This window comes from Nesoenas mayeri (assembly GCF_963082525.1).
Source record: "Nesoenas mayeri genome assembly, chromosome: 5".
Lineage (NCBI taxonomy): Eukaryota > Metazoa > Chordata > Aves > Columbiformes > Columbidae > Nesoenas > Nesoenas mayeri.
In genome coordinates, this window is record NC_137548.1 from 55,722,938 (window position 1) to 55,744,688 (window position 21,751).

At 36.7% G+C, this 21,751-nt stretch overlaps 1 protein-coding gene across 10 annotated transcripts in view; it reads left to right on the forward strand.

Moving 5' to 3' along the window:
- SOX6 (SRY-box transcription factor 6) overlaps positions 1 to 21,751 on the forward strand; it is a 375,115-nt gene that overhangs the window by 338,070 nt on the left and 15,294 nt on the right. For all 10 annotated transcript variants that reach the window (XM_080344873.1, XM_080344876.1, XM_080344872.1 and 7 more), the window contains one exon: positions 4,983 to 5,091. In XM_080344873.1, coding sequence (XP_080200999.1) covers positions 4,983 to 5,091 — 109 coding nt within the window. The remainder of the gene's footprint in view (positions 1 to 4,982; positions 5,092 to 21,751) is intronic.

Genomic DNA, 21,751 nt, shown 5'->3' on the forward strand with positions numbered 1-21,751 from the left:
GTTTTACTGAAAATGTCTCCTTTATCTTCTGCATATAGTAAGTTGTTTGCCTGTTGTTTACTGTCCATGGTACATGAAAGGGATATAATAGATCACAGTTAGCAAATAAGCTGATAGAACTTTTAGTATCGAATAATTCAATTGAAATACATTTCATACATAAAGACAACATGTAATAATTATTTGTAGTTATTCTAACTAAAGTACTGTCCTCAGAAGAAATAATATCCCTTCAGTCATAAGCTCTGTGGCTTCTGTGAATGACCCATATTAATTCAGTTTCTAGAAACTGGCTCTTTAAATTAGTGTTGGTAACTGCTTCCATGCTAGACTATTGAAATAAAGGGCATTACATCATTGTCCAAACATGTCTACTTAAATAAAAAGTATTTGTTTGCAAAAAATATATATATTTTAAATCTTTTACACAACGATCGTTGTGTATGCCATTTTCCATTTCAGACTAAGCATACATTTCAGATGTGGAAAAAGCAAGCATGTTGAAATAATTTGAGGCATGGGTATAGTCAGATCAGTCTTGGTAATCCAGAAGGGAGGGGTGCCCAGTGTATTATTACATTTCATATATTATTTTTCAAGAGATGGATGCAATCAGTCATCTTCTCGCATATGGTTTGAAAAAAAATTGTCTTGCTGGCAAGTAAACTGTTATTTAAGTACACAATCCACGGTACTACAGAAACAGTTTTGCCAAACTTGTCCAAGTATTCTCACATTCTTAAAGATGGTATAAATATCATTTATAGCAAGCCGTTTACTTCAGACTATATGGAATGCCTTCCTGCTCCCCTGATCTAAGTGTCCCAGTTTGCATTATGGCCTTTATTGCTTCTGTTTGATGGAGTGATCAGTAAAAATTTAATGACACTATAAAATAATAAAAATGTCATTAATTTACCACGGATCTTGGATGCAGTGGTTGTAAAGTTACATTAATAAACAGAATATTTTTTACAACAAAAAGCATTGTTACGTGGGAACGTATAAATAACACACATAAATTTAAGAGCAATTTTACTGTTAGCACACACATTATTATGGAATAGCCAATAAGTGTATAAAACATAGTATATAAAATTTTATGAAAATATACTGTGCACATCAAAAATTCAGCTTTTATCTAAGTGCGGAGAAAAGCCATTATTGTGCGCTTACTGTTTCATTGCTGTTCTTTCACAAGATCACAATTTTATGTTTGTTTCTAGTCATTTGAAGTTTGCAGCCTTTTCGGAGGTAGGGGCTACTATTTCCTTTTCCTTTGCTCCTTGCTTCACTAAATCATTCTTTTACCTTCCACACATGAAGAGAGAATTAATACTTTCTGCCAGAACGTGATGGAAAAGTTGCTAATTTAATGCAAAGCTAAAAATAATGCCAAAGGGCTAGAAAGGCTTGCTTGGCGACTCTGGAAATAAGGGATAACTATCTAGCAGTCTATCTGTCATCACTGGGGCTGCTCCATCACTGACTGTGATAGTATGTGAATATGATGGATGCCACAGCCTTGTGGCTCATAACATTTAACATTCATCAGCTCTCACTAACGGGGGCTTTATAATTTAAATATCTTTATTTAATATGCAACATCTACCTCATACATCATAATTTCAAAGCACTTAGAGAACCAACAGTCCTGCAAGACAGTTGAGCAGACTTTAATTTTTTCAATAACTTTAACGTTTTCTGCATGTCGGTGACTGACAACGCATAAATAAGTGCCTAATCATATCACAGAATGGAAAATTAAGATTTTCCTGCTAAGACAAATCTTTTTTGTCTTCTTTTTCTCATTTTAAAGAAGTGATTATCTTTACTGTGTCTTCAACATATAAAGAAGCGCAAAGGATCTGAATTGTGCTGGGAAGAGTTTTCAGCTTTCTCGTGCAAACTCCAGTTGACTGTGTTGATCTAGTGATGAGAAAGGGTTGTCATGTCCTAAGCCTTTTTTTCTGAAATTTAAATGGGAAAACTTAATGCGACTATATAGTACAAACTCCTGTGCAACAAAAGAGTTCAAAATAGAAGTCCAAAACTCTTTTTCACAGGAAACAAAACACCTGCACTGTCCACAGTGGTGCACTTTATTACAGACTGACAATAATTTTAGGAAGGTAGCAATATATCCAGTAGACAATGTATATGTGTGCAAATATAACGCATGTGTAGGTAACGTATTTGTTAGCGCAGCTATGAATAGCCATTTACTTTTAATGAAGATATGTCTTTATTTTATTTTTCCCTATAGGAATTAAGTACAGAATCAATCTTCCTCTCAGCCCTTTCTCACTCTAGGAAAAAAATTGTACTTTTAAGGGATTTTTAAGCAAGTAACTATCCTCTTTAACATGAATTCAAACAGGAGCAAACACAATCCTATAAGAAAGTATTGGAGCCTAGTGGGACAAGTCTCCTCTCTAATAATAAATTTGAGATACATTTGTTGCATTTCATGGAATTGTAAGGGCATCTTCTAGGTAAAAACATGATTAGTATTGAGGAAGATTTTGATATTTTTTACAATTCTCTGAATTTGCCTAAACCAAATGCAAATATTGATTTTTTTTTTATGATCACTATGAAGATTATTATCAGTAAAACCCAAGCAAAGGAATGACTTTAAAAGGCATTTCAAAGACATAAATATAGCTAGCTTTGTTACAGCTTTTTATGAATTAGAAGGAGGGGGTTACGAAATAACTATAAGTACATCTCCTTTGTTTGACAAGCGCAGGTATTTTTATGGTATAAGTGCTTTCATTTTACTGTTCCTGAACCTTATCATGTAATTTTCTCTTTTCTCCTTCCATGTCAAAATATTGATATTCTTTCAGATTTTTTTTTTAACAGAATATTTTCTGGTAAAATCAAAGAGAATGAATGACTAGAAAGATATTTCAAATGTGCATATTGATATGTAGCAGGGTGTGTTGATTTTTATAGCAGAAAGATATTTCTCCTTCTTCTGGAACACACTTAAAAGCTGTTCTTCAAAGAATACTGCAGGTGCTGTATTAACTTACTTAAGAAAAAGCTTTTGGCACAAATATTTTGGAAGACAATATATGTGCCAAAAGCTGTTTTCTTAGTATTGATCTTTGTTTTCACCTCAACTGCAAATCAGCCCTTTGCAATGGAATGTAGAGTCCTTGACAAACATATTTTTTATTCTGCCTACCAGTAACACAGATCCCATCCTGATGATTCAGGTGTATTGTTACATTGCACAACATCTTTTGGTAAAATATTGGGCTTCTAGTATTGCGGTGCCTTTCTGCAGCCACATTTCATTTTTAACTCTTTTCTTGTGGGTTCCTTTGTGTATGTAAAGTCCTTCATCAACCACAGGTTTTACAGAGGAAAATAAGACATTAAGCAAATATAAAATGCAGTGTGATTTTGTTCAACAACTGGAAGATTCTGGGGAACTTTCAGAAATGCAGTTAGTACCCGAAATGCCTCAGCTGCGTGTTGTAGCAAATCCCGTGTCAGGTTGTGCTTTCTCGTCTTCTTCTGCAAATTAAACAGAAAATAATTTAAAAAATCCACGGCTGAAGGAATCAAAAGAATGAGGAATCAAAAGAATTCCTCAGTTGTTGGCCTAGTGGGGTTTTATTACTGAAGGGTAATGATAATAGAAGAGTAATACCATCAGAAAGTCTGAGGTTTTGGAGGTGGAGCAAATGAGGAATCAAGACCTTCAAGTACGTTTTGTCCTTAAGAACATTTCCAGGTTTCCAACCATCTTACAGTAGAGAAGTTCCTAATGTTTTCTTCTTATGTCTACTATGCACAGCACAGAACTAGGTCATTGAACAATAGACTGAACAGCAATCAGCACTCTACTTCTGCATAATGCATTAAGTATAACATGGAGAAACTGTTTGTCGAGCTGAAAGCTGGTATTTCATGTCTGTAAATTCAAGCTGACATGACATTTAATATTGTTTCATAGTAATGAACAACAAGGTTTCATTCATTCACAAGTACAACATAATGCCAAGTTTAGTCTGAAGAGGTAACAACAAGGCAAGAGGGAAAACATGGTATGTTCCTTCAAATGAGAACGCTAAATTAATGATAACCATTGAATGCTTTGCTACTGATACACAGTACTACAGAGACTACTATTGTGAGACCGTATTACACTGTCATTTATAGTGGCCTTGTCCAGTAGTTGATTGAAGAACTGGGTTAGCACATAAAATACCTTTAAGTTTCCACTTTCTAGTTCCAGATTTCCTATGGAGGTCTCCAGCTTTCAAAAGCTTTCTGTTTTTCTAGGAGCGTGCACTCTTTTTCCTTTTTTTTTTTCTTCTTTCTTTCTTTCTCTTTTTAATCTCCTTGGGTTCTGTTTCCACCGAGGTACAATTTAAATTCCTAGACAAAATAATAATATCAGTTCTGTCATATATTATTCCTTCTTTCAAATACTTGTCTGTGACAACCTCTTGCATAAAATTCAGACTTGTGTTTTCTCAGAGGTATGAATGCAAACTTGAATCTTATAGTGGGGAAAAACTGCTTTTTTCCATTAAATTAGCAGTATATTTTAATACAAACTCTTATTTCAACTGTTGAATTTTCATGTCTCCCAAACATTGATTGTCTTTTCCAGTTTAAGTTAGAAAATAAGTGGAAAGGCAAAGTGAGCAGCATCGATCAGCACTGTTTGCTGCCAAGAGTGTTTTGTATTTGCATGTACAATCATTTATGCATTATGGCAGTGCAGATCAAAATATCTCAAAGTTTCTGTATCTGTTTCACATTTAAAACTGATTTTCATAAATGCAAACATTCAGAATCTGTAAAAACTTGTCCCTGAGTTAAAATTCTAATTACATGCACTCATTATTTCTTCAGATTTAAAAAATAAAGCATGTATCTGTGCATACACATATGCACAGGCATATAATGAGAACTAAGCTATATGGAGCATTAAGACTACTTCTTTTCTTTTCCAGGAAAGAACAAGGTTTGAAAATTTAGGCCCACAGTTAACAGGGAAACCCAATGAAGATGGGAAACTGGGCCCTGGTGTCATTGATCTTACAAGGCCGGAAGATGCAGAAGGTGAGTTGCGATTTTTACTATGGATTATTGAACACTGCATCACTAATGGTGTGGCTGAAATGCTTCCAGTGCCAGAAGTAATGTCTAGCCTGCATCCCAGGGTAACGGTTGAATTATTCCTGTGTCTTTTTGTGAGAATGTAGTAAGTCTATAGCCAGGAGCAGACACATTAAAAAGACAGTATAGCCCTCTAAGCCTTTCTGCAGCACAACTTTTTTTCCCCCGAAGCAGCTGTCAATTAAGTGTTTACGTTTTATGCTATTACAGAATCACAGAATGGTTGGGGTTGGAAGGGACCTCTGGAGATCATCTAGTCCAACCAACCTGCTAATGCAGGTTCACCTGGAGCAGATCACACAGGAATGCATCCAGGCAAGGCTTGAATGTCTCCAGAGAAGGAGACTCCACAACCTCTCTGGGCAGCCTGTTCCAGGGCTCTGTTACCCTCAAAGTAAAGAAGTTTCTCCTTATGTTTAGATGGAACCTCCTGTGTTTCAATTGTGCGCACTGCCCCTCATCCTGTCATTGGGCACCACTGAAGAGAGTCTGGTCCCATCCTCCTGACACCCACCCTTGAGATACTTATAAGCATTGATGAGATTCCCTCTTACCCTTCTCTTCTCTAGGCTGAACAGACCCAGCTCTCTCAGTCTCTCCTCATAAGACAGGTGCTCCAGGCCCCTAATCATCTTCATAGCCTGCCACTGGACACCCTCCAGTAATGCCTTGTCCTTCTTAAACTGCAGAGCCCATAATTGGACACCATACTCCAGATGCAGCCTCACCGGGGCAGAGTAGAGAGGGACAATAACCTCCCTCGACCTGCTGGTTACATTCTTCTTAATGCGCCCCAGGTACCATTGGCCTTCTTCGCCACAAGGGCACATTGTTGACTCATGGTCAACCTGTTGTTTACCAGAACTCCTTCTGAGTTTACCAGAGCTTCTTCCAGTCCTTCTCTGCAGTGCTGCTTCCCTAACCTGTACTGGTGCCTGGGGTTATTCTTCCTCAGGTGCTGGACCCTACACTTGTCCTTGTTGAACTTCATTTTGTTCTTCCCTGCCCAGTCCTCCAGCCTGTCCAGTTCTCGCTGAGGGCAGTACAGCCTTCTGGTGTGTCAGCCCTTTCTCGCCAGTTTGGTATATCAGCAAACTTGCTGAGGGGGCACTCAGTCTCTTCATCCAGGTCATTGATGAATAGGTTGAACAGGACTGGACCTAACACTGACCCCTGGGGAACCTCACTAACTACAGGCCTCCAATCAGAATTTGCACTGTTGATCACAACCCTCTGAGCTCTGCCATCCAGCCGGTTCTTGATCCATCTCATCGTGCATTTGTCCAGCCCGCACTTTCTGAGCTTGCCTATGAGGAGCTTGTGAGAGAAGGTGTCAAAAGTCTTGCTGAAGTCAAGGTAGACAACATCCACTTCTCTTCCCTTGTCTACCCAGCCAGTGATATCATCATTAACAAAAGCATAGAGAACATTAAGAAATTTATCTCAGCAAGGCTATATATATATATATATATATATATATATATATATATATGTTCACCAGTTTTTAAGGATTTGGCAGCTTTGAAGAAAGCTAGAGCTCTTTAAGACTACCCATCAGTGCACTCATAAACTCTTCAAGATATAGCAACCACCATTTTATTGACAGACAGCTGTCAAATGATAATGGAAAAATATTTCACATATATGAAAATGTCTTTTTTATGATATAAACTGTGAGCGCATTTATACTCATTTCAGTGAGAGTTCTGTATATCAGGCATACAGTGTCAAGCCACAGGTGGAAATCAGTTTTTGTCAAGACAGAGATTAGTCTCTAGCAGGGATACCACGCATGCTCTGGAAATTGATGCCACTGGTATCCTCTCTACCCTATGATACATTAGAAGAGAACACGTAGATAGATAGGAACCCCACCAGTCACTGTAGTAAGATTAATGTACTATTCAGATAGAAAATTATGCAACGTTTTGCCTCTTCAATCTACTTCTGTTTGAGAATCATTTTGCTCTTTTTTAACTGAAAGTTGTAGTTATACCATTGTTCTTGAGAAAAGCTTAAAACTTCTCTAAATTTTTCCATTAATTTCCAGACATATGACAGATTCAAAATCAGCTTTTTTTTTTCTTGTATCAGAAGAATAGGACATAATAAACTTGTGATTGTTGACAAGCAGACTTATTTTCAAATGATTCTTGAAATATTGTGACAGAAATTTTCTGATAAAGAGGCATTAATATTTTCTGTGTAGATAAATATTCCTATGATCACATATTCTGTTCTGTCTCTCTGTGACCTAGAAATAAATGGTCCAGGTAAGGTCTCACAAATTGTCCCTATATTTTGAAGTCTGACAACAGCAGCATGTGTAAATGTTATCTTTACTGAACAGATAGTACATGATATGCCTGTAATAAAACTTCTTAGAGCCCTGCTTTTCCTTGCTTGCAAACAAACCTACATTGTCTTTAATCAGTCTATAGACAAACCAAAAAAGCTGAATTTAAAAGTAATTTAGGCAAGGACATCTGTACAATGGAGAAGCTGCAAGTTCAGTTCCAAGATGTTCCTGTAGTGAGGGATGGTTAACTTTCAAATTTAATTCAGGAAAGTATTCATACTTATTGGCTTAATATTATGATTAGTTTATCACATGAAACTGACACATGCTCCAGGAACACATGCTGACTTGGTTTTGGCCTTTTTTTTTTAAAGTTTTTTAACATAGTCAAGATTTTAGGTCTCCATAACAGTAATATAAGATGATGACTGAAGGTCATAAGCCATTTATTACAAATAATATTCTGAAGGAGGCTAACATCTTAATGAGACATTTCAGATTTTCCCTGTATATGTATTTATTTTTTAATATAGTTCCTTGTAAGACAATTTATTCTCAGATTTTCATTTTTAGGGAGCTATCATATATGAGCTTCATTTATTCATCCTTTATTAGATGTGATTGGCCACTGTTGTATTATCTTTAAACAGAAAAATAATGAACAGAGCATAGGTAAACAATAACTTTCAGGCAGGTGTTTTGCAATTATTTTTTTTCTAGAAAAAATAGGACTTAGGAGATACATGGACTTTCAGAAGTACTTGTTGACTAATCAGTTATTTATATACTGATTTGTAAAGGAATTTCCATCCTGCAGCAACTTCTCATATTTCAACATGTTGAAGGATATTTTTTCCTCAGTTGGGATGAAAAGTTGCAACAGAATACTTACAGATACACAGTTACTGGTTCAAATGACATCAAGTCCCTGATGCCTTTCTTGGTTTGGCTCATTTCCTTCAATTCATACTTTCTCTTTCTAGTGTCCTTAATTTAGTATCTTGATACACCTCGTGGTACTGACAGCCCCTCCTGTTACTGGATAGCGCAGAATGAAGCTTTGACATATGTAACCCAAGCTACAGTGATGTGTGCCAGTTTAAGGACAGTGTACATGTCTTTCTAGAGCTAGTGGGGCAGTTTGCGGCACGGTGTTTTGCCACATGGGAAATCTGAGTTCGTGAATGGATTCAGATTTCCAGACTTTGTTTAGCAGCCAAGAGATGTCTCTGGAAAAGAGGTGCTGGACAAATACCTCTGCTGATATGAAAAAAAATGTGGGCAGAAGTTCAAAACTGAGCTGCTTATTTGTCCTTGCAGTTGTAGACAAGGTGAATTTAGATATTAGCTGGATATAAAGAAAGACATTCAAAATATCACCCCAGATTTTCCCCTTATCTTTGGCAATGCAGCTAAGAGATGACACTTCTAGCGAGGCATCATTTAGAGTAAGAAGTCCATTGAAAACAGTGCTGCTGAAATGTCAGCAGTTAAACTGTGGCCTCTAATGTACTCTGCAATGCTACAGGCTCTGATGTCTTCAAGAGTATTAACACTTCTAATTGTCATGAAAGCATTACACGTCTTTCTAGGCTTGCCATGTCACAAAGTTTTTTATATGTGTTGCTACTATTTTGTGCTTCCTTAAGTGTCTGTTTCAGCACTGGGACTTGTTCTCCAGACCCTTGATCAGCTTTGTTGCTCTTCTTTGGCCTCCTCTAAGAAGAAAGCCTTCTTGCATTTTAGTGTTGCCAAGGTCACAATCTCAACTGAATGTCAAAGGTTCCTAATAGCCATAGTTATATTCATTGAAGACTTAGTGTGTTCCACACCTTCCTTTCTTTTTTGTCATTGTTACTTACTTTTAATATTTTTTTTCAATCTTTTGTAGATATAATTTGAGTGTATGTTGCTGTTGACATCTTTAGATAATATTTACGCATTTTGTTGTGTGTCTTTATGCAAATAACACAGTCATATAGCAAATAAAGTTTTCTGAAGTGGTGGTCAACTACTGAAGTAACATATTGGTGGTCAACTTTTGACTCCCTGTCTTTCTTCATCAGAAATATATCCGGATGTCTGAGGTCCAAGTGCAGTTGTGACATAGCGAGTGTGGGGCTGTTAGATCTGTCAGATGGTTTTTCTCCCATCACCGGAATATCGGAACTTCAGAATTATGAATTTTGCTACATTTAGAGAAGATCTAGAGGTCTAGAGAAGACTATTGTAGAGGGCTTTTATAGTGGGTGGGAGTGGGGTTGGGGATGGTGGGGAATGATGGAACATTTATTCCTGAGCTAAGGACTCCAAATTTAGTCCCATTGCTGGCCATAAACCGGGGCAAAGGGCAATTTGGGCTGCATCCTCGTCCCCCAGCTGATGTAGGACAAGGGAACCATGGAAATGTAGTTCCACTCTCTGCCTACCTGCCTACCTGCATTTCTAGCAGGCAGCCAAGATAGGCCAAGTCTAGAAAGTGCTCCTGGTTCCCATAGCTTTGACACAACCTTTAAGCTTCAGGTTATTTGTTGCAAAAAATATCAGCAGACTTCTGTGTTTTATGGAATGCCTTTGTAATAGAATCTAGCAATGATTTTTCTCTACTTCTTTTATCTTTTCTATAACATATGGCAGTGATCTGAGTTTGACAGGATCAGAGTCATGTTTTTTAATTTTAGGAGTGCTTGTGGTACTGGGTCATTGGTCAGAAGCTGAAGCTACATGTGTATTTTTTTTTTTTTGAATCATGAATTATAAAACCAGTCTTGAAACTCTTTAAATTTAGCTGTATGCAATTGTAAGACAAATATGAAAGGGTAAGGCAGCATGACTTTTAAGACTTAACTTGTTGTCCCTGAACAGTGTGTGAAAGTTTTTTTTATGATTAATGGTAACTAGGTGTACTTTCAGAGACGACTTAGCATATGAAGTCGTATTCAAAGCTTGTGTTACTCATAGTGACCTGTCATCTGAATGGAGGCCTGAAAATCATCAACAAGAGTATTACATTAACTACAACATAAACCAACATCTTTGTCACTTCCTTACCCACCAGCAGGACTGGGCTGACTATATTAAAAATCATGCTCAGTCTGTATTCAAAAACATTGCCACTGACTGTGAAATCATTGATGAATAAACCACAGCTATCAGACTTCTATCGTTACTTGGAAATCCCAGTTGTTGTGTTAGAATCTATGATACATTTGTAGCTAGCAAAATTAAAAAAAAATAAAATTGAGAGCCTCATAAAAGTTGGGTAGCTACTACGCAAAATTATAAACAACAGCCAATTATAGAACAGGATTTTTTTTTTCTCCAAACCTCATCATTTTAAAGGAAACATCATTCTTTCTGTAGGTGGTTTCATGATTTTGAACATTTGAGGTTGTCAGTACTAAAATATAGCTAAGTAGCATGACTATACCAAGACAGCTTTGATTCTATCTATAGCTAAAATTTGTTTTCAAACATGATTGACATAAATCAACTGACCAGAGTGTGTAGAATATAGTCAGGAGCCATAGGTGAGCTCTGTTTAAATTCCAGGTGGAAGAACCTAAAATATTTAGTTCTTAGTTATCTGAGACTATTGGATGATCTGGATATGTTTTTTAAGTTCAAATTCTAAAAAAGATATTCCTTTCACAGATGCTCACTTTTGGTGATAGCACTGCTTCTTCTGAATTGTAGAATGTGCTCTATGTTTATGGATCTTGTGCTTGTATAATGTGCTCTGTGTTTATGGATCCTGCTGTTTTTGTGGTTGTGGTCAAATGCTTTGGAAATTTGTAGGAAGTATGTTAAGATTTTGCTTTTTAGTAGATAGAAATCTGCAGAATAGTCCTAAAGTTCCTGTTGACAATTACTGATTTTACCTTAGCTCAGGTTGCAGTGTGGTTTCCTTCAGCAGTCAGTCAGGGATTCAAATTCCATCAAGACCTGGTCTTCATTCCTGCCAAAGATCTGGATTTGTTAAAATACAGTTTTCTTGATTGGATCCTGGGCTCAGGGCAAAAACATCTGAATGTTATTGTTTTGCCACTGCCTTACTGTGTGATTTTGTAAAAGACAAATAACTTCTCTGTGTCCCAAGTGAAAAACTAGATGCATTATGAAACTAAATTAATTTTTATAAAGCAAATGGAAACAGATGAAAATGCCCTATTAGTACTTAACATTTAGTTCCATGTTCATTTGTGTCAATATATTAGAATCAAGGGCTTGTGAGTTAAATATTTGGCCTCGCAGTTTGCTATTTGAGACAACAAAGATGAAGACCTTTTCTTCTGAGTCTGTTTTCATGTTCAGCAGTGAGCTTAAGAACCCAGTTCTGCAGCATTTGAGATGGTGGATTTGCTGACCAACATACAAAGTCAATGAATCGCTCAATATTTGCAGCAGTTAACAGCTGTCTCTCTTTTTACATTCATAAAATTAGCACTTGACATTCATATTTGACTTGGGCTAGCCACATTGCAAGGCATATTGTAGTACAATGTAAGTTTCTGCCTGCCCAAAAGCAAGGGAAATCGAGTGGCAGAGAAAAAAATAATGGTGTTAGGCTTTAGCTGATTGCCAGACCATGGTGAATAATGAGTGGTTGCAATGGCAGCAGCAGCAGTCAGTGTGGAATCATGGGCAGGAAGAGGAACGAGCTAACTGGGAAAAGACAGGGAGTCTTTGCAATGTGGAAATGTAGTTTCTTGGCTGTGTGGGGAGAAACATGAGAACAAGAAGTACAAAGGGAGCCCAAGGGTGAGGAGACACTGCCACAATGTCCAGCTCCAAATTTTTGTCCGTCTGTCAAAACTTCATTTTCTTCCTCCCTAGTGATAGAGCAGACCTCATGACAAGTGCCTGGGTTTTGCAAATGTATTAAATAAACAAACAGATCGATGCTTTATTAAAGGAGTATCTGTACTCAACATTCTCATATATGCCCAGTAATAAATAATTGCTTATACAAGAGGGTGACACGGTTCCTTCTTAACTCCAAGAAAAGGTTGACTTTGAACAGCTGAAGAGGTAAGTGAAAAGGAACCATACATTTGCAGGCAGATCAGTCTTGGCAGGCTGCCAACAGAATCCAAACCTGTGAGGTAACTTGTTTAACACCCTCCTATGCAGAGGTGTAAACAGCAGGTAGTACATGCATGACAAAGCATCACCCACTTTTGTGACAGCACTTCATAAATACTGGAAGAAAGAATGCCTCTCCACGCCAGTATTTGTCGCACGTAAATATTTGTAATAGTTGCTATGGCAGTTGAGAGGGGAAAGATGGAAATCAGAAAACAGTGAAAGCTGTCTGAAAACAAAGAACTGTTTCCAGAGAGAGAGCAGTAAGCTCAAGTCCTCGAATTTTTATTCCCCTGAATTCTTGTTACGTGTCTGTGATTAAAAAAAAACCCCAAATCCCTTAAATGTATTCTTATTATTTAAAGATAAAATAACTTATTATCTTGGTTAATTAGACTAGATGCTAAAAGGTGGCCTTCATTAATTGTGGTTGCCATTCTTATCACCTGTGAAGCTCTTTGATTGTGCCTGATACATGAGTGATACCCTTACATTTTTCAGAATAACACATAACAGATCAAGAGTCTGGGATGAAGTACTTAAGCACAGTATTTCAGTTGTGTTGGATGAGATTCGGTGCCTCAGCCCTGTAGTAACTCAGTGCCTACAAATAGGACAGGAATAAGGCGTTCTGTCTTTAGGAACCATTCCATCACTTTTCTGATGGCGACCACTTCATGAATCTCCTTGTTGCCAGCATCTCCATAACATTTTACAGGAGGAACTCCCACTTTGAGTACTGAAAAATCTGAGCTGGGGGTGTGCAGACTGATCTTTGCAATGCATTGAAACTTGTTCCTTTCAAGATACTAATATTTAACATATATGTGCTTCTCACTTTCAGAATAATAAATGTGGATGTCCTTCGCAAATGTTACCTTTTGATTTTCAACTCTCTTAGGTATTTTTTTGCTACTGCTAAATATGAGGGTTTCTTGTTTGCTGTTTCCATACTATAATAATTGATTCTTATAGAAGAATACCTTTATTTACAAAAATTCTAGTTAGAATTTCTGATGTTGTACAACCAGCCACTGTCCCAATGCCCTGATTTTTACCTATGGGTGCCTGTTAGCACAGTTATGGTCAAGGGCTTGTCACAATTTCCATTATATAGTAAAACATTTTCAGGAATTTAGAACAAGGCTGTAAAAAGTAACTGTGGGCTGCAGTTTTACTCAGAAAATCTTTGCCCATGGGAATTGAGCATCAGTCAGTTTGCTTAGCTATTTTTAAATTGAGTGAGTAAAAAATTAAATATTGTAGTTCAGTGGTTTAAAACATTTTTTCACACCCATGTAAAGCCAACACAGGTGTAAAACACCCCATGGTCCTGATTCTTAGCTCTGCATGTCTTTGCATTTCTCCAGTATCACAAATGGAGCTCGAAGCTGCCTAAAATGGCATAAAATTTCCAGGCACAATTGAATTTTCAGCTGAGAAAGCCACAATTATACATCATGGAGAAGAGAGGAAACTTGCCCTTCTTCCTTACCTTCTTGAGCACAGGGAGTGGAGCAGAAATATGAACACATTAAGGAAAGAACATCATATATTCTGGCTAAGCATGAGCAATTCATACAGACTCAAACAAGTCCTCTTCTTTTACAACTGTCTATTTTTCTAAATTTAAACTGCACACCATTTTCTCCTTCAGGAATTTCAGTATCTCAGCAATAGAAAAGTGTTTAAGAGCATCTGCCTTTCTTCCACGTAGATATGTCAAGTATCTAAGCAAGCATCTAGTGCAGAATGTAGTAGCGAGGGGACAATATTTTCTTAATTTGTACTTTGATTTAGTTTTACAGAATCAGTGGTCCAAAATGCATGTAGGGTTGGCATTATCACAGCTTTTGCAAATATTAAGTGATTATGTTTTCAGTTTGGAAGGGATAGTTTCACAAGAAGTGTAGTATTAAAAAAAATAAAATTATAAATTTTCAAATAAGCTCCTATTGCATTGTGGATCCCTCATTTTTAATCCAAACCAGGTTAATGTGGCAACATATTTGGACATGCCATTATCCTGTTTGTAAACATCTTCCTTGCTTCTTTCACAAATCCCAAAGACACAGGTGCAACATATTTGAAAAATTAGCCTTAAGAGAGTTTTTCCTAACATTTATTATTACTTGTTAACTTACAGCTCCTGTAACCATGCTGCTTTTGCTTCTCTCCCTTCATGATACATTATTTACTAATTATGATACTAATTATTATCATATCGGCACCCCATGTGAAAGACAAGGAGAAATCGCATGTGTGTATCCTAGCCCTTGGTCCTTGCCATCAAATTACCGATATATGACAAGTGAGAACAGAAAACACTGGATGAAGGGAATTAGTTATATTGATACAAAGAATGATGTTGCATATGCTAGAATGTGACAAATGCAATTGTGGATTGAATGCAGAAAATAGGCCACCGATGCAGTGATTCCAGTATGCATTAAAACCTTTTGCAAAGTATTCTGCATGTCATTAATATCACAGAATTTGAGGGAGGTGGTTATATAAACATCTCTCGTGTTGTTAAACCACATTGTACTTAAGCTTTTAAAATTCATTGGTTTGCTACATAGGAGAAAGCAAAGTTGTTCATTAACAGTGTTCAGCCACACCTTGAACAATACATCCCATCAAATATGAAGTCAGGCTGCCTTTTTTCTCTGTGATGAATTCCTGTCTGTCATTTCTCCATCTTAAAACAAAACAAAGCGTTGACTGAAATGGATCATGCCCTATGGCCCTTGTTCAGGCAGGATTAAAACAAACAAACAAAAACAACAACAAAGAAAGCAAATGGTTAGGGCTGACTAAAGAATTAATCCCTGTGTTTTAAATCAGTATCATGTTTTCTGGATGTTCTTCTAGGTGACACTGTCAGGTCAGGAGAAATATGAAGTTATGTGAGTAACAGCTCCACTGGCAATAAAGCTGTTAGTCTTAGGGAAGCACTTTTCTGTTGAATAGATCAGTATATTCCCCTCTGTATTGTTTTGACCTTGAATGTGATTAATACAGTAACAATAATTGCTCATCTGTTAGAACAACAGTTTTTCTTGAAACACAAACAAACAAGACAATCTGCAGTATTGATAGATCTTGTCAGATAACTACCAATATTTATTAGTAATATTTCTCTTGGGCTGGGGTGTTTTGCCCATGGTTTTCCTTTCTGTGGGCCTCTGCTTTCCTCATTTGAGTATGCAACGAAATACCAAAGAGAAACAACAATAGTGTTTGTGGGAATGGTGATTATAGTTAGACCCAATGACTGGCAATCCCTTACTTCTGGTGTCATTACTTAGTCTGAATAACTTTCAACTTCAATATGTTTCACATTTTTTCTATCAGTAATATCTGTGTCAGAATGCGGTTGCTAGCATTTAATTAATTATCTGTGAATGGTCTTGAAATGTGCAAGTAGCACATGATTGAAAAATCTTATGACACTTAAATACCTCCCCAAATTTATAGTAGAGGCTGCTGCTTCGTCCCAGTTTCTATGTAGATATTTCATGGATCTTCACAGAATAACTTCTCGTGCTCTTATGCTAGTTACAGCACAAGTGGGAATATGTAGGCCAGTGAGGCCTTAAGTCAGGCCCACAAGTGCTAATTAATTCAGTTAATATTCCATGTAATGTAAAAAGACCATTGTATTGTTTTAGCTGCATTGCATGCCAAATTTCCATGAAGGTTAATTTTGCCATAAAATGTGGTCAGGAAATCCAAACTGTTTGTGTAAGCCATCAGTAGAGTAGTTGCATTTAGCAGTTTTAATTCATTTAAATAATGTAGATTTGGGCATGGCTGGCTGTGGAGTATGGATGTGCTAATAGCTTATTTAGAAATGTTTCAGTATTTAATATGACCCCAACTAACAATTCAGCTTTAAACACTGGTGAGTGAACTGCTACCACTAATAGAACTGAGAACAGTTGATTTGATTTCACACAGAAGATATTTCACTATTAATTTTAGCTCTAGCCTTTCAAATAGGGAAAGACATATGCATGTTGTGAGGATTGCTGTGAAAACTGGTGCTGTGTTTTAATTGAGATTAAGAATTTTGCTTGCATATGTAAACCAAATGTACGAAAAAAGTAAACTTACTGCCACCAAAACTGAAAACAAGGCACTTTGGAAAATATATGCTGCTATATAACTGGCTAGAATTTCCTTCATTTTGCAAAGCCACGAGCCACATGCATCAGCTCACCACAAAGTCATTAGGTCTTTTTAAACTCAGATGAAAAACATTAACAAATACCACAAAAGGCTTTAGTATGGCCCCTTTGTTCATTCACATATGGCAGTATATAACTCCTGCACCACTTGGGTCGTGTGTTTGTTTAAGCTGCCTCCATCAGGCCAGCCCTGAAAGAACAAAAGACATCTTGAGCAATCCTAAGCAGGAAATGGGCTAATCTAAACATGGCTTGTGACACTAGAAGTAGAATAGAAAGGGGAGGGATTGATTAGTCATTAATGTCCAATTGACTCCATATGGATGTTGCAATAATAAGGCCTTTTTCAGTGCAGTAGCGGAGTTATTGAATTAGAGGTTTATGTTTCCTCAGAGCTGACCTTAGGGAATTCCCTTTTTATTCTTCTTGTTGATGTTTTAAAGAGAATGGAGTCTCTTAAGAGGAAAAATAGAAGCCTTATCATAAGTGAGTGTTGCATGGATGTAGCTAACCTGTGCTACAGTATATTCCCACCTCTTAGTATTTACTTAGCACATTTCAGAACCCTTGCAGATGAAATACTTCAGAGCCCATTTAAATATTCCAGTATTTCATGAATCACTCGCGTCTTTCTCAGTTTTACCCTCTTTCCATTCACTGACATGCAGCCTGTAAGAAACGTTAGGCCCTGAAATCCCAGCTGAATAATATTTGTTTAGCATTTGGAATGAAAGCAGCTTGACAAACACACACTCCCCTGCAGAGCGTTTGTGCCACTGTGTGACTACAGGCATCCCCGTTCCAGAGCTAGTTGTGTTTCCAAGTGCATGTTAGTTTTGCCTGGTGATGACAAGACATGCCAGTAATGACAATAGTTCATGAGATATCCATTTGTTTTACCTCTCTTGCTGTTAAGAAAGAATGAAAAAGTCTTATGAATGTGGAAGGGGATGAAGAAGTAAGATGCAGGCAAGGGACACAATAGATGAACGTTAGACTAACACTGCTACAAATCTCTTAGATTACAGTGAAGTAGTAACTTTTGTAACTTTCTCCAAAATTGATCATTGAACTTAGTAACTCAAAATAGGTGATTATTCTTGTATTCTAAACTTTCTGAAGCTTCTTTTGTCATTCTATTCTTTCCAGATTTTTGTTTTTCTATTTGATTTGAAATATTGCTATACCTTTCATAAAGGCTGCATTTGTCTGTCCACAGGTTAAGAGCCAGAAAGGGGACTGCCAAGCTGTTTTTTCATGCTCCCTGTTTTTATGGCCTTTGCACATTTATGAGTAACCCACTTCTAGTAGTAAAAGAATGACTCCTGTTTGCATGTTCATTAGGTTCTGGTCTCTGTAATGCAAGCTGCTAGCAGTGCTAGTTGTATTACCACAGCCAGGGCCAGATATTTTGGAGGTTGCAATCAGTCTTTTCCAAAGTAGCCCAAAATGTTATCTCAGCTTAAGGAATAACTGATGATAGGAGCTTTGCCACTAACCGGTCACTTTTACACTAAGAACCTAGAAAGATTGTCTATAAATTTCTATAAATCCTACCTTGGTCTATGTCTATGGAAGCTGGTATGCTGCATATTCTCTAGGCTAGACCAAGATTCATTATCTTGAGAGAGTCAAAGGAAATATATTACTTCAAACATGAGTCAATGGCCAGAGTGTGAAGAGTAATTAAGGAATAACAAGAGTCACTGATAAAAATCTCTTTGTTTTTTGCTGTCACTTCTTTTGTCTTTCTTTCTTCATCGTTTTTTCTCAGCCCTTTTTTGCTCCTTTCTATCCTGTTTATTATTATTTGCATTCTGGCAACATGTAAAGGCTCACTCTGAGGTTTCGTTGTGGTAGATGATGTATAAAATGGAATGAAAAAACACATCTCATTAAAGACAATAGGGTTAACCTTAATGTGGCCAAAATTTCAGAGAGAATGCTAAGAGATGGTGCCTGTCCTAAAAATCTTGTCATTTTAAAAGATGAGAAACTCAGATAAAGGCAAAGGTAAATAAATAAACAAACAATGGAACACTCATAACTATGTTTCTTAACATTTAATTCACAGGAAAATGTTTATCTTTCCTGTTGATGATCAGATTCTTTTCTATTTCTAAAGAACAGGGGTTCTTCTTCCCCTGCACTGTCATTAGAGAGCAATCAGTCTTTCTGGAACAAAAATACTGTCTGAAATTACTTTAATGAAGGTATAACATTTTTAGATATATTCTGTGGTGTTCTTTGACCCAGTATTGTCCATGGAGTCTAGTCCGGAATCCAGCTTCCTCAGAGGAGTTGCCTGTGATGTATCCACAAAAAGTGACCATTCTCTTCTAATCTTGTAGTTTTAAATCATGAAAGTCATGACAAGTTGGGCAAATGTAAAGCATCTAGGGAGTGAGGCAGTCCACAGCCTCACAAGTTGGAAGCATCACTTTGAGGACAGCCCCAGCCTTTAGGCTGAAGTATAGACGTCTTTGCCAGCTAAGCCATTAGGGCAGCCAAATTGTATTGCTTTTGCAATAATTTTAAATTCTGACCAAGCTCTAAATTCTGAAAATCAAAACCTCCTCCTGCGATTGCAGCATTAACAGTAACTAGGAGATAGAACATTAGTTGCCATAGAGAGACAATTAACAACTTCCTCCATTCTTCTCACCTTTCATTAGTAGTACATTTTTATTTAATTTGTTTTTTGGGGGTTTATTATCCATTAGACTTTCCTGAAAATATTTTTAGCAAGAAGCAAAACATCTACTTCTCTGCAGTTTTCTATATTTCTTAAAATTCCAGGCATTTCTGCCTCTGTCAGTACTATAGTTGTCACTTGAGAAAAAAATACATACTTTGTAAGACCTGTTGAAATTGTTTATATAAGGCATAATACTGTCTAAATATCGGATTGGCAGGATGAAATACCTAAGAACAATCAGTTTGAAAGCTTGTTCTTATGTGTTTCAACTTGGAAGAACTCACTGAGCATCTGTGCTTTTTATATCATTAGTGCCTCATTTCTGAGTTAAAAAGGTACTGAGACTTTCTTGCTCCCCATGTTGAACCACATACCAACAGAAGTATTTTCTTGTAATGCTTTATATGCTGAAAATAATTCTGTAGTTCTGAGATAGCTAGAAGAACATGGAGATTACATTACTTCAGTTTTTTGCAGAAATTCATTTTGCAGATGCTTTTGTGATGGCCTACGGGTCCACTTGCAAATATTCCCCCAGAGATCAAGCACAAAGAACATCAACTCTTTGGCTGCTTTTTCAAATCCTTCAAGTATGGACTTGCTTACAGCAGATACAGCCAGAACTTCTTGGCCTTCTTGGGATGGTTGTAATTTATTACTCTAAGTAATATAACCTTTCTCTAAAAAATAGATAATTTATGGTGTGGGGGTTTTTGTTTGTTTGATTCATTGATTGATTGATTGGTTTCCTATCAAAATTCTATCCAGATTAAAAAGCCAGCCTATTATCTTGATAACAGTAAATGTACACTTTGCCTGCATTAAGATTGAAAGGTCAGGCCAAAATTGTGTTAGAAAGGGTTAAAGACAAACTCCTTAGGCGTAATGAATAAGTACATTTGGGAAAGTAAAAGATGGAAAATCATCATGTGGATTCGAATATGACTTCTTTACTGAGAGTAGAGTAGCTGAATAACAAATGACAACTTTTTCATAAATAATAATTTATATTTTTAAATTTCTCACCAATTTCCTAATTGCCCAGATACTGGTTACAAAATTTATAGCAGTATTTTAAAAGATGGAACAACCATTACTTGATATATTTGATTCTTCTCAACTTACATAGCTGTTTGTCTCAATAAATGTTTCAGCATTGAATTACTATGTAACTTATTATAGTTTCACAATAAACATATAGTCTCTCAAAGGACCGTATCTTTGATATGCATATTCCAAGCCTTCTACAACAATGCACAGTACCTCATTAACCACACACACCCCTAAATTGGTCCTACATGCAGATCCCTCAGCAAAACTACTGTTCCTTTTTGCAATAAATCTGACTGCAGTTGCAGCCTCCTGTAAAAGCTGAACACCTGTAGCATGGTACTTAGAATAGTATTAAAATAGTTTTGCCTCTCACATTTGCCACAAACCTGTCTTCTTTTATGTGCACACGTTAGTATACAAATTGCCAAATTGGTGTCAATTGTAAACTAATGGCATTGGAGGCATCATAAATTACCGTGGTGATCCTCAGGAGAAGACACTGCTGTATACGAATGAGTGTTTTGCTCTCAGGGTAATGTATGTCTTCATCTGGCCCAGTAGTCAGCATATTGCCCCATGTTGATGGATATAGTCAGCTTGAAACTACACTACATTTCACTGCACAATAAACATGGCTGTCAACACCATATAAAGCAAAATCAATTTATCCTGTATGGTCAGTGCGTTTTAAATGAAATTAATGTACTGTGGACCTGTTGGCAAAAAGGTAGTGTATTAGTTATGCATCCTCTGTGTTAGGACTTTTTTCACGTAAATGTATTTCCTATATAGAATTTTTAAAACAGTATACCTATCGTCATGTTTTCACACTAAATTAGGAAACTTAGTTTTTGCACAATTAAAATATTGTGAGTCAGTCACTGAAATCGGTAAATCTGCATTCATTTACTTAGTGTAAAGAACTAATCTTCTGATTTTTGTCAGGTAAATCTGTGCCAGGAGCTGTAAGAGTTTACAAAAAAAGAATCTTGTTGCTGTTCTAATTTCTTGTCATGTACCTTGCGTTTTCAAGGTGTTGAATTATATGAACAATTTGATGAGGCATAAGACTAAGTATGTCACTCTCCCACTGTAAACACTTTTTGCCTTTCTTTTATAGCTAAGGTGTAAACCTAAAAACATGTTATTATCACAATTGCAAATGTTTTTCTGGTAAACGCACACCTTATCTAGGCTTGGTTATCTCTGTTTCCTGTATTAGCTAGTTCTACACCTCATACTCAGTTCCATGAACTCTAAACCCCCACAAAGCTT